The sequence below is a fragment of the Pseudopodoces humilis genome, chromosome 2, assembly GCF_049639895.1.
Source record: "Pseudopodoces humilis isolate 2021_Gansu_Grassland_sample_001 chromosome 2, ASM4963989v1, whole genome shotgun sequence".
NCBI lineage: Eukaryota > Metazoa > Chordata > Aves > Passeriformes > Paridae > Pseudopodoces > Pseudopodoces humilis.
The window spans coordinates 63,999,098-64,012,876 of record NC_142201.1 but is presented as its reverse complement, the minus strand read 5'-3'; the positions used below and the strand labels follow the sequence as shown (position 1 = coordinate 64,012,876).

The 13,779-nt window shown below is 39.9% G+C and overlaps 1 protein-coding gene across 1 annotated transcript; it reads left to right on the top strand.

Annotated features, from left to right (window-relative positions):
- Positions 1-456: 456 nt before the first annotated feature.
- Positions 457-9,784, top strand: NHLRC3 (NHL repeat containing 3). Its single transcript, XM_005516773.3, has 7 exons — positions 457-579; positions 1,598-1,747; positions 2,646-2,793; positions 3,265-3,465; positions 4,557-4,648; positions 6,529-6,641; positions 7,122-9,784. The coding sequence occupies exons 1-7, from the start codon at positions 523-525 to the stop codon at positions 7,348-7,350; spliced, it is 990 nt and encodes a 329-aa protein (XP_005516830.2). The 5' UTR covers positions 457-522; the 3' UTR covers positions 7,351-9,784.
- The last annotated feature ends 3,995 nt before the right edge of the window (positions 9,785-13,779 follow it).

Below are 13,779 nucleotides of genomic sequence, written 5' to 3'. Positions count from 1 at the left end.
GCCCTGCTCAGCACGCGGCAGGGCGGCTCGGGCCGCCCCCGCAGAGCATCGTTCGCGGCGCCGCTGCCCTGTGATCCCGGCGAGCAGAGCCGGTACGGACCCGGGCGGCCCTCGGGGCAGGTGAGCAAGGCGGCACGGGAGCGGCGTGAACCCACAGACAGCGCACCCCCTCCGCCGGTCCCGCCTCCCCGCCGTCGCGCCCCTATAGCATCACAGCACGGAGCGAAGGCCCTTTTCCACACTGGGCGACGACAGCGATGCCTGCGCGGGAGCGGCGGGAACTCGGGGCGGACTCTCCCCTCGCCCGGCTCCCGGCGCCACACCGGAGCGCTGAGCGCTGCCCTGGGGCGCCACCGCGCCCGCCCCGCTCCCCCCCAGCGCCGCCCACCCCCGGCCCGGGCCCGGCACGGCGCGGGGGGCGGCGGCCGCCCGGGCGGTGTGGGAGGGGCCGCGGCCACGTGGCTGCCATGGCAACGGGTCCGCCCCCCGGCAGGCGGGAGCGGCCGCGGCGCCGGTGCTGTCATGGTCGCCGTGGCCGGGACGCTGCTGGCTCTGCTGGCCGTGCTCGGCGGCTCCCAGGTGCGCGGCGGCCGCTCGGGGCTTCGTGCCGGGGCCTCTGGTTAGGGTGGACAGCAGGGAGGGCCGGGGGCGGCGGGGCCGGAGCCGGCGGGGCGGGGGGTGCGGGCGGGGCCCCGGGGCCCGTTCGCTCTCGGTTCCAGGCGGAGGCTGCGGCCCTGGGCGGCTTCGCAGCCTCGCCGCCTGCGCGGGGCGGCCCCTTCCAGGGGGTTCAGGCAGTGTGCTGCGCTCCGGCGAGGGAAAAGGAGACTGTGGGCGAATAATTTTCCGCTCGATACTGACGGGTGTTTTCCTTGCTTGACTGCTGCGGTTTCGCTTCATGATAGCCCAGCCTGTCGGTCCGCAGCTCTGTGTCATCAGTGTGTGCCCTGGTCCCGACAGGGCGAGGAACAGGAATGCCAGATGGCCCTGGGCCTTCAGGGCCTCCTGCGTTACTTCTTAGCTCTGTGCTGAGTGCTCTGTTTCAATGCTTACCTTGCAGCAGTGCTTAGCTTCCACTCTGCTGCTGGAAAAATAGAACAAGACGGTGCAAGATTATTTTTTCCAGTATAATTTAAAATGTGTACATTGACCCGAGTCTGACTGTTCTGGGCATTTTACACTTCTTCTTTTCCAAGATGTAGTTTCCTTTCGTGACCTGTATTTTTTTTCCTTTTTATTATTTTCACCTCTTGAAGTGGCTACTTACTCTGGTGCATTTGAAACCTGTACTGTTCATTTTGGCGAGTGATTTACAGATATTAACAGCAACTCTGGTAGAAGAAATTTCAGGGTGTGTGTTTTGCCTTCTAATTCCAGAGGTCCTCAATCCAAAGGACTTGATTAGCTAGCTTTCAGTTTGTTTAAGCTTTCCCACTTGCAGTCCAAACCCCTGGCTGCAAGCCTGCTGCTGTTTGTCTTGTTAATTTAAATTTAATAAATTAATTTATGATGTTTTGACACGCAGTTGCTTTCAGCTGCTGTTTCCTTTGATCCCACCCTCATGGAATTTGAGTACTATATATTTATTTTGTGTTTTCAGGTTTTAAAAGCAGAGGACTTCTTTCCTTGGAGGGGAGAGCAGCAGATGTACAAGCTGGACATAGGCTGGCCTAAAACTCCAGAACACTTCACTGGCCAAACATTTTGTGTTGCTGTTGACTCTCTCCATGGTTTGGTCTATGTAGGACAAGTGAGTGGGAATACTGTATTTCTCCCTGTGGTTGTTTTGTGGGTTTTTTGCCTTTAAAGGATCTAGTTAAGATTAGGATATTTATGTGTTTATAAATATATATTTATTTACACACTTTTGTATATATGGATAATTCTTGTATTAAACACAGAGAAAATATGAACAGAGATGTCTCTGCTATATCTATTTTTGAAAACAGCTCTGGCACATTTGTTTGTGTTTTTTTTTTTTTTTAAAGTGTTACATTTCTCTGGTATCCAACTTAACTGAGTTGCAGCAGCTTGTTCCCTTACCTCTAACATAAAATGTGATTGTGGGGCAACTCAGTCTTCCATTCTTTGAGGCCTTGTCCCATGAAATCAAAACCACACAGCTCTTTCAACCAGTTAGAATACTCGGAGTTAAATTATTTCCTGTACCCAGGTCCATGTCTGAGTATCTCTAGGCCATGGATAAGACGTTCTCTCCGTGGGATGTGGTAGGAATTTCTCATAAAGCACAGTATGAGTACTTGAGTGCCATGCAGCTAATAAGCACTGTTGCAGTTTTTCATTCCCATTGCATTGGGCATGCTTTTCAGCAGGAACACAAAATCACAATTCAAGCTGAAGACCAGGGTAGCTGCAGGCATTTGGCTGCTCTGAAAGCTGGACTCTGTGTGATGTAAGGTGAAAGTCTAGACTGACTGGAAGGTTTTCATGCTAAATTTAGACCCTTATCTTGTTTTCCTTTTCTAGCTGGAAAAAGAGTTCTAGCAGACAGTTATGTCAGGAGATTCTTTCAATTCATGAAGCATAGCAAAAACATCACAAAGAGGAATTTTATATTATAATTTTTATTTTTATTTTTTTTATTTTTACTTAATATGTTTTCTTTAGAACTTTTTTTGCCTTTTCAGCGGGGAGAAAATGTGCCAAAGGTACTTGTATTCTCAGAAGAAGGCTATTTTCTTCACTCCTGGAATGATACAGTTGAAATGCCTCATGGTATCTTTGTATGGAACACTGCAACAGAAAGTTCAGTGTGGATCACAGATGTTGGGACAGGTATGCATGGCGGTGATATGAGAAATATTCAGTGGAGATGAACATGTAATATTGCTTTAAACAACTTGCTTATTTAAGTCTCTCAAGCAATTCTGAGATAGATTTGTGCTTTTCTTGCCATGAACAGACTTCTCAGGTGCTGCACAAAATAATTTGAAGTTTCATGAGTTGTGCTGTGTTTCTGCTTACAGCTGCTGAGCTCAGTCAGCACTCCTCCCTGCTGCCCAGAAGTATAAGGGAAAAAAGACTGATAGACCTAGACCTAGTTTTAGTGATCGTAATACAGTGGTTGAATAGTGTTATAGCCTGTGGACTTACTAACCCACTGTCATAATCTCATTATAGAATTTTGTCTATTAAATGTATTAATATCACTTTTGAGTATTGGATTTTAAATCTTTGCAGTTAGTTTTAATACTTGCATTTTGTTTTGTTAAGATGTTTTTGCACTTTCTTTTTTCCTTGATTCAGGGAAATATGGACACACAGTGAAACAGTATAGCCCTTCGGGTAAACTTAAGCAGGTTTTGGGCACACCGGGTAATGCTGGTTCAAGCTTGATTCCCCTGCAGTTTGATCAACCAGCAGAGATCTTTGTGGAGGAAACTGGAGAAATCTATGTTGTTGATGGAGATGGAGGCATGAACAACAGATTGCTCAAACTGTCAGATGGTATGGAAAAAGGAACTGTTGCTGTAGTTGAAAACTGGATTTTAAATAACACGGCTTGGGAATACTTTTAAGCAAGTACTAGGCAGAATTGTTATTTAACTTTAGTTTGAAGACCTTATTAAATCAGATCCTGTTTTACTGCTTGTCACTTCAGGAGAAATCTAGTCATTCATGAAAGAGGCTGAGAGAGTGACTTTGTTTAGTGTACATGAAAAAAAACTAAGGTCTTTTTGCTGTCTTCAAGTCACTGAAAGGAGGCTAGAGAGAAGACAGTGACACATGTTTCTTGAAGATATGCAGTGAAAAATGAGGAACACAGAGAAAAAGGTTCAAGAGGGGTGGATTTCCAGTTGGATTTTTGTTAGAAAACATTCAGAGTAAGGGTTGTCAGTGAATGACAGGGTGGCCCAAAGATGGTTTGCACTCTCCATTCCTGTAGATGCTCAAAAGCTGATGAGTTATGGACAACTTGATCTGACTTCAGAGTTGGATTTTTTTATCAAAGTCCTGCTTTGAGAAACAGGTTGGACCAGGCAGTGTCTGGAGAACTTTTCCACTTACATTGTTCTTTGATTCTAATTAGCTCGCTCATACTCCTCAGTTAGCACAGTGACTAAAGAGTCTGCACATGCTCACAGTTGGAATAGTGGAGGAGCTACTGTGTCTCCATTGTGCTATCATAAAGCAGATAGTTTCCTAAAACCTAGTTTACGTAGTGGTAAATTGTTAAAAGTAAAATCTTCCAGGTAACGTGCGTTAAAAATCAATTTAGGAAACAAATGAATAGCATAATCAGACAACTTCTTTTTTTTTCCTTTTTTTTTAAATTCAGTGCTTAACAGAACCTTGAAGTATGGCTCTTGTGTATTACTGGCTACTTTTCTGTAGCCATAATCCTGAAACCACTAATAACACTGTAGTAGTCATACTTTCTCTCAGATTTATGTATTGGTAGTAATGTGTTTAAACAGTTTAGAAATCTCACCTTTTACAAATTACCCAAAGTAACTTTGCAAGAGAATGACTTAAAAGCTATTTGTTGTTTTCTCACTGTGATTTTTTTACTTTTTTTCATGGTGCTCACTGTTTAGACTACAAAGAGATATGGCTGACTGGAACAAATGGGAGCGGCATTGGTCAGTTCAAGATCCCTCACAGTGTAACAGTGGATGCTTTTGGACGGGTAAAGAATTAAGGAAATTTTTTTATTTCATCTTTCAACAGACTTGAACAAAACAAAATGCATTTCTTTTTTGTTTAAACTGTTGTGATCTGTGTCACTTTATGGGTTTACAGTTTTCAGTGTGATAGTCCCGAGCTGAAGTTTCATACTGCAGGTTCTATGGAAGCAGCTGACTCCAAGGTTTACACCAGGAACCTGACAGCTTACACTGTCAATGTCCATGCAACAACAGTTTTGCAGGAGTGTTCCTCCTGCAGTTTGTAACAGGTTGCCACAGGCGAGACTACAGAAGTGTGTTCTGTAATAAATAAAAGCACTTCTGTTTCTTCATGTAGAAGCAGCAGCCTGCTTGGGCCATCCTGACCTTGATTAACAGCTCTTCTTTTCCCATGGGAAAGTGCATACCAAAGGATTGAGTCCAGCCATAAACACCTGTGCTTTGATGTACAACCCAGAAAACTGGGCTGAGAATGTGTGTGGGATGAATGATAAGAGCTAGAAACATCAGCTTTACTCTCCTTGGATTTTTTGTGGTTATTTTCTCTCGCCTGCTGGCTGTCTGTGTAGTTGATCCTAAGACTTGTGCACAAAAGAAACTTATAAATACTCAAGTGTGTTTATTAAAGACGATCCTGCTAGATGACAAAGTGGTTGTCTGTTATCCTCAGTCACTACACTTCAGGAGGCTTTAATTTCATATTTGCAAATTCCAAATAAGCTTTAGGTAGTAGTGAGGCTCTAGCTATGTTGTGGACATTACTCTCTTACATGCAGCTCAAGGCATTCCTTCCATTCAAGAGATTGCTTCTGCCAGGTGTTAATTGTAGTGTGGCTTTTGGTCTGCCAGTCCTAGACAGGAATTATGCAGTCACTTCTTAATCTGTTTCAGGGGAAATAAGATTGCTTCACTAATTGCTTCACACCACTGGTTGAAGCTAATTCTGCTGATGCTGTCTAAATCAGAATAAGTGCATATAAGAATCAATTCTCTGCCAAAACTGGCAGAGTGGGAGCAAAAACTGGAGGAGCATGGTCACTTTAGGCTGCAGGGTAACCATGAGTTTATTCATTCAAAGACAATGACTGGGATGAGCTACAATTTTACTGCCAACATAGTGTTGACCATCAGTTTAGATTGAGAATTAATTATTAATTCATAAGTAGTGTAAGAGAATGCTGTAGTAGTGCTTCATTTTAAAACAGTGATGAAAGATGTAAGGTTATGTTTATTGCTCCCTTTTTGGTGATAGCCCAGAAAAGTCATGAAGTTTATTTATCAGACTGATGATTTGTCAACAGCTAAAACTTCAGTGATTGTTGCACAAAAAAATGCCTTCATTGGAACTGTCTAGTGCTTTTGCTAACTTGCAGTGTTTGTGGACCCAGTTAACACAGGGTGGGACAGAGACAAAACTGCTTAGACAGCTAAACATGCTCTAAGAGTTTAAATGGCTCAATGTTTGTAGCACTATTAGGTATATCAGGAGTGTTTGCAGATCATGATCATGAAATGAGACTACCATTGGAAAACAAAATGCAGGTGACGGACCTTTAGACAGATCTTCAGAATTTAATAGGTGGAAATATATCTTCATTGTAGGGATAAAAATCCTACCAAATATATCGATACAGCCACAGAAAAGAAGAGAAAGCACTGATTGCTCTGTTAAAGTAGAATAAAATAATTTGTGTATGTTAACTACGGGTCAGTTTTGGTTTATATCTGGAAGTCAGATCTACTGATTTTGTTTTGAATGGAAAAGTATACATTGTTCCAGGGTACATTCTTCCATTTTTACTACAGGGCACTTTGGTCTTGTAAGAAACAAATGCATTTAATTTGTTCTATTTGTTGACAGCCATGATTTTTTTATTAACAGGTATGGGTTGCAGACAGAGGCAACAAGAGAATCCAAGTTTTTGATAAAGTCACAGGAGAATGGCTTGGGTCTTGGAGTGGCTGTTTTTCAGAAGATGGACCCTACTCTGTCAGGTATTGTTGAACAGTTCTAGAAGCATGCAGTTACATAAATAAGGTGTACTCTTACCAATGAATGTTGATATTTAATGTTGATATTTAATGCCTGCTGACAAGGAGTTAACCAGTGTAATAAGGTGCTGGGTATCCTAACATATGCAAAGATCTGCACAGCTGCATCTTGACAGGGAAATCCTGGCTGGTGTAACAAGTCCTGTGGATTTGAATGCAGGATTGGGAGCTTCACTTTAAAGTTGTTATGTTATTAACCTTACTGTTGCAGCTTTTACAGGAAGAAAGATTTTCTTGAATGAGTTTTCTGTAGCATAATGTGTCTTAGTGATGAAGAGCGAGGCTTACAACTTAATTTCCAATGTTACATTTCATTTTGACAGTCATAGCCTTTAAAACTGTGACTGTTAAAGAGGTTTTGTTTGTGTTAAAATGAGATGTCATATGGAGTTCATAGTTCAAAAATATGTTTATCTTTCACAGGTTTACTGCTGATTACAAATACCTGATTGTAGCTCAGCTGAATATCAACCGGTTGGCAATCTTGGCAGCACCTCCAGTTGGCTCCATTGGGGATTGTGTCATGGTCCATAGTGTCCAGCTGGCTGATGAAACCAAACCACACCTTGTGGATGTAGACATGAGGCATGGAGCAGTCTATGTTGCAGAGATTGGAGCCCAGCAAGTACAAAAATATGTACCCTTAAGCTGATGGTTTCCCACAACTGCCATGGCACAAGCTGTGTGACCTTTACGACCTATGACCACATTTCCTTGAGATTTTTATAGCTTTTGTTCCCAGAACTCTAGAGCTAAGACTCTGTCCTAGCTGTTGTGGAGTTCTGGAGAAATACTTGGTCTTGAGCTGTTACTTGTTTAAGTAATGATGTGGTGGCTTTTACTTTTGTTGCAATTATAAAATAAGCATTTTAATTTTATTATATAAAACTTTACAAACACAACTGTTGATCTTAATATATGGGGTCAACTTGGGGCTCTACTTAGACTGTGTGTGTTGTTAAATGGTCAGAAATGTCTGAAAGAAGTTTTATAAATTATTTCCTGGGACAAGAGCACTTCATTTCAATGTTTCTTGACTTTGTTTTTTGAATGGTTGTGCTGATACTGTCCAACAGAGAATATAAGGATGTGTCTCAGTGTTAAATTAGATGCTGCTGGATATTGGTGTCAATACTGATACTGGCATCTGCCTTAGGTGGTTAATGACATAAGTATTGAAATCTGTTTTCAGATTCACAGATTTAGCTCTAGCTAAAGCCATAAAGTCTGTAATAAGCTTGAGCTGAATTGATATTAGACACTTCAAACTAAATTAAAAGTATCTGCACAGCAGCCAAGTACTGATTCTTAACTAAATCAGTTCTTAACCTTAGTTGATTTATATCAGCGTGAGTTTTCTGTTCCATAAGATTTCATAGTGGAACATATTGAGGTTTGAGCCACGTAAGTTCCTCAAGAAAAATCTGCAGTTTGCTAGGAAAGTCTTAGCCAGCAGTAGGGACTGGGAGACATATGATTTTCTTCTGATTTAATTGAAGCTCCGTTAACAGCAGAAATTGTTAACAGCAAGGCATCTGTTTTAATTTATTTCCAGAACTCAGACTTCATCAACTCCATTAACGTGTAGAGTTAAGTTTCTTACACTATATTATAGCAGATGTCTCTAAGCTCTGTCCTAAAAAATCCTGCCTCTCCATTCCCAGAACAAAATGGTTCTGCTTTCTTTACATGTTGCTACAAGATTTTAAGTTCACTTTAAAATAGTGAACAGAGGGAACCAGGTATGGGAAAACTGGGATGGGGAAGATGATAAGGCAGGAATGAGACCATGGCTAACTGATTACCATGGTAAAACTGTGGATCCACATTCCATATTTTCTATCTCTTTAAAACATTTGAGAGGATTTTTGCTGTTTCCACACACTTACTCTACTGTGTGGATCATTCCAATGCTAATTACCAGCTAAGAGAGGTACTTTTTTCTACTTTCTTAAAAAGGGAGTATGGAAAATGGAATTGTAGTGATGGGAAATACCTGCTTCAGTAAACATTATCAAAAGCAAATGCTACTTAATTTTGTAGGTTTCATCCTATGATCACAAATTTGTGAGTCAGCAGATGGAAAAGCTATTGAGAAAAGTTAGATTTGTATTTTCTCTGGAAAGTAACTCAGCTGTGGAGCCTGGCTGCCTGATTTCAGCACTGTTTGAGATTAATGCACTAAATGTGAATGCTTTGTTGTTGGCTACATCCACAACAATAAGACCAGATCCCACCTGGGGCTGCCCTCACTCAAGCCTTAGAAGCAGAACTTCAAGGTTATACACTAGCAAATATGGTCCATCACTCATGTGGTCTTGAATGGGAGCTAGTAAGCAACATTTATTTGCTGAAAAAGTAGCAGCACTTCCTCTAAACCTATGTGGATATGTTCACACAGTGTGTTGTGTGGCTTTTCTAACTAGTTTTTTACTGGCTCAGGGATCTCTGTTCTGTGTGCAATTTAGCTATTTCTTGTCTACATAAGGTGGGTTTATTTTGTAAAATTTAACTGTAAAATCATTATATTTGAGCATATCTTGGTGGTGTAGGGGGTCCAGGCATACCCATCTTGCTTCACTACATCCTCTCCTTATTTATTTTTAATTTGTCACATCCATTTGGAAATAGAACTCCAAGCTTTCTGGGAATAGGTTTCATGTTCAGTAAGGCAATATAGAGCACTTTTGGATGTTGACAAATAACTTACTTGTACAAGTTTCTGTTTGCTGCATGGATCTGCTCTCAGCTCTTTTTTATGAGCTTTTGCAGCCCCAAGAATTGGAGAGCACCCATCCAGTTTTGTGTGGCTTTACTGAAATAGGCCAAGGTGCCAAAATGTGCCTTGCCACTAGGCATTTGAGTATCTGTGATAACAAGGGACAAGGGATGCTTATTATTGATAATTATGAGATGCTTAGACTCTATTTTATCTCTGTGTCTATGACCAGACTGAGAAAATGATTTTGTGCACTAACTTGCTAATTCTCTGAATGTTTTCTTATATATCACCTTGAAACCAATTTCTGAAGAAATGAATAATATGAGAATTTGATAAAATAAATTGAGAATTTCCCATTATTAAAGTATTGGGTGTTTTATTTCTGTATGAATATAAATACATTCTATTGTAATGGATTGCTCTTCTAAATACAGGGACCTCAGCACTTAAATAAGGTATGTAATAATTTCTGATGCCAACATTTAAATGTAATGTAAAATTCCATGTTATCTTTATACATCCCTATTTCTGTGGCCAATCTCTTTTTGCATTCTAATTTTTGTATCAACACAGAAACATAAATATCTCTCATATATTTCCCTCTGAGTAATTAGTAGAATGGAATGATGAGTTACGTAAGTGCCAAGTATGAAAAAAAACCACATTTAAAGTGTATACCCCTATGATGGTAATAGGGAAATTAAAAAGGAACTAACAAAACACTTCTTATACCAAATCAGGTTTTATTTTCAGAAAAGATTTGCTGAGCAGTCTGTCTAGGTTTTAGAAGACCAAGAAGGGTTCTGCATGGATTAAAAACATTTGCACAAGAAAAAAATAACACTTTTATCAGTGTTAACTAGATAACAGAGAAACCTAAGGTGATTGCTAGAACTGTCCAGAAATCTAACTTTGGGTAATAAGTGCCAGCTTTTAGGTGTGAACAGTAATCACTGGAGTATTCAACTAATGGAAATAGAAATACTCTGTATTTTGTTGTCCCAAACCCTGCAGGCCCTTTTTTTTTTTTTTTTTTTTTTTTTTAATTGATCCTTTTTTTTGAGTAACTACCGAGGTTGTTAACTGGATGATGTTTCCAGGAAGTAAGACCAGATCACATAGCCCTTTCTCTTCACAGAATTATGGAATGGTTTGGGTTGGAAAAGACCTTCAAGATCATCTGGTTCTACTCCCTCTGTCATGGGCAGAAAACTTTGCACTAGATCAGGTTACTCAGATCATCTAACCACACCTTGAGCACTTCCAGGGATGGGGCATCCACAACTTCATTGGGAAACCTCTGCCAGTGCCTCATTATTCATAATAGTTTTTTTCATGCCTCTTTTTGTATGTGTGTTCTCATAGTCAGAAATTTATTCACAATATTTGGCCAAACAAGAAAAAGCCTGAGTCTGGTTTGTGCTATGCAAGATCAGGTTAGTGAGGCTGAACCACCTCAATAAAACCTGAAGGGAAGGGGACAAAAGTATGTTCTTGGGTTTATTCATTGCTGGAAGTTCATTGCCCCTCTGGGCAAGTTTGCTGCCTTACAGTGGTTGTTAACCTTTTTTGAAGCATTAAGTAGTCACTTATCACAGTTAGCACTTACTTTCTTAACAATTTGTATCCCCAGAAGTCTTCTCAAGTGGTCTATGACCAGAAGTGTTTGCAATCCCTCAGATTGCCTGTACCAAACATAAGAGGGCACCAAACCCCTGCTGATGCTTGAGAGACTCGGTGTGTTAGGACAGGCCTAACAGCTGCTGCTTCCTGAACGTCTTCAGTGGGTCAACAAAGATGATTAATTGCTCCAGACTTCCTCTCTCTTTTCAAAATAGACTGCTTTGAGCATAAACTGATCATAGAATCATAATAATTTCGACCCATTATTACTGGATTTATGTCCATCTTTTATTTCCATGGTTTTCCTAGAGAAAAAAATCAGTAATTCAGTGTCCAGAGACAAGTGGATATTGTCAATTTATTCTTGTAGTCCTAACATCCTTGGTTTCAATGGAATTAATGCTGGTATGTTGCTTTGGAATTATTATAACAGTTTATAATAGTATAACTGTAGCAACATAATTATACCAAGAGAGCGATGCCAGTGTATTTCCCTACAGAGGTGACCCTGAGTGAGATTAGAGCTAAGCATACTTAATCTCATTCACCAATTTTATTCTACCCTTCCTTTCTCAGCCTTTGTTTGAAAAAACCTTGCTTTGATTTTGTATTTCTATTTTATTCTATTCCTTTGGGAGATTGCATCTGCAAAAATTGTATTTTCCAGTAGTTGCCATAATAAAGTTAGAACACAGACTTTTCTTCAGGTATATGATTCAATATATTTGAATCATTCAGTCTTTCAGTATTCCTAAAACATCAATCTTACGTGAAATTTTAAAGTAGTATATTAATTTATGTGCACAGGATGATTTGTTACAGCATTAAAGCCAAAGTAACACTGATACAAAGGAGATATTGAATAGATACTCTTTATCATAGTATCACATTTTTCAAGTCGGAGGAAACCACATGTAATTGTGTAACTGGATCTGCAAAACAGAGATGAAAAATACTGCCCAGTTACAACAGGAGTAAGCCTGGTAATTCAGTCTCAGCTGTGGTGCGATCTAATTAAGACCTGAGAAATCTCTTGAATAGCTAGAGTCTGTACACTTAAATTCTTCCTAGTAGTCAATAAACATTAAGAAGGGGTGGCTTTATATTTAGACTGGATTAATTTGTCTTCAACACCCTGTGTTCTGTTTCCAGGTATCTTAGAGATTTAATATAGCAATTTTTTTTTCTTATCACCCATGGAGTCATTTACAGATGATGACCGAGTCATCTCTTGCTCTGCTCCTTATCTAAACTGTATAGATTGGAAAACTTGATTTGCAATGGAAAACTGATAAGACTTTAATTTCAAAATGTTTTCGTAGCACTTTTTAATAAAAACAAACAAATGCAGAAGAATGTCTACTGTGCAACAGGAAGCCTGGATATTAGATTGCCAGCACTAAACATATCTGTGCACTCTACAGGAGTAGTACTATCTCCCCTTTTGATTTGATGAGACTGAATTTACTCCTGCTCCTAGCTCTCAGTACAGTACTGTCTCTGACAGTTGTCAGATAATTTGGGTGACTACATGGTCAAGGTGTAAAGGTGGAAGAATAGACCAGAACAGATACCAAGTATTTATCAGTGTTTGCTGTTGAAGTGCTTAGCAAAATTTTCATGCTGTTAACATTTTTTGACAGGTCTTAATCAGAATATCTGGCTGAATTTAAGTGTCAGTAAATGGCTTATTGAAACAATCTGGTAAGTTAATAGCAGGTGGTCAGTTCATTAAGGTCAATAAGTATTTTCAGGAGATTTCTGAAATAGTAATTTGTGCTGGAACTGCATTAGAATCACAGGAGAGAAAGAAAACGGCAAATATGGTTCAAAGAAAGAAAAAATCCACCACACCTGTGTGTGAGATTTCTGTAGAAGTTCCAAATACTGATGACAGTACCTTGCTGGTTGACATAAAACATAATGAAAGAGTATTGTATTGGATCTACAACCATGAAATCTGTTACAGGTCATTGGAGGAATCTCTGAGCATGTAAGTCAGGATGATCAGGCTAATAAAGTTTGCTTAAATCTTAAAAGGGCTTTTAGCAACATCTCATGCCAAGTGTCCAATTGTGTGAAATGAAAAAGAAGGGCTGATTATGGAAGACTAATTAAAATATTATAAATGAAGTTAAAAATTAGTTTGGTTAAAGTATTGATAAATATTCTAGAAATTAATTTGGGAAGTAAGGGACAGAATTTACTGACAATACTAAAATAATCAGGCTTGAGTGTAAAGACAAAAGCTGCAAAGAGTTGCAGAAGGGTATCATGAAGTTGAATGAATGGGCAATAAAATGGCAAAATAAATATAATATCTATAAATATAAAACCAGATAAAATTAGCAAAAATAAATTCAATATTATACACTGTGATAGCTTTAATATATACTGCCATTCAGAAAATTATTCTAACTCATAAAAGATGATTCTATGAACATGTCAGCTTCCAAACTCAGCAGCAGCCAGGAAACAAAGAGAATAATGGGTAGTACTAGGAAAGTACCAGCTGATTAAACAGAAAGCTTTGCAATGCAGTTATGTGAATTCCTAGTGCATGCTCATTTGGAACTGTACGGGCAATTCTCCCTCTTCTTCCCACTTCTAATCTCTAAAGGAAATAGTAGAGCAGGGGAGGAAAAGTCTGTTAAAAATCCTTGGCTGTACGCATCTACTGGGTAGATGTAGGGTAGGTGTTAGAGTATCAACAGCATTTCATCATGTAAGGCCTCT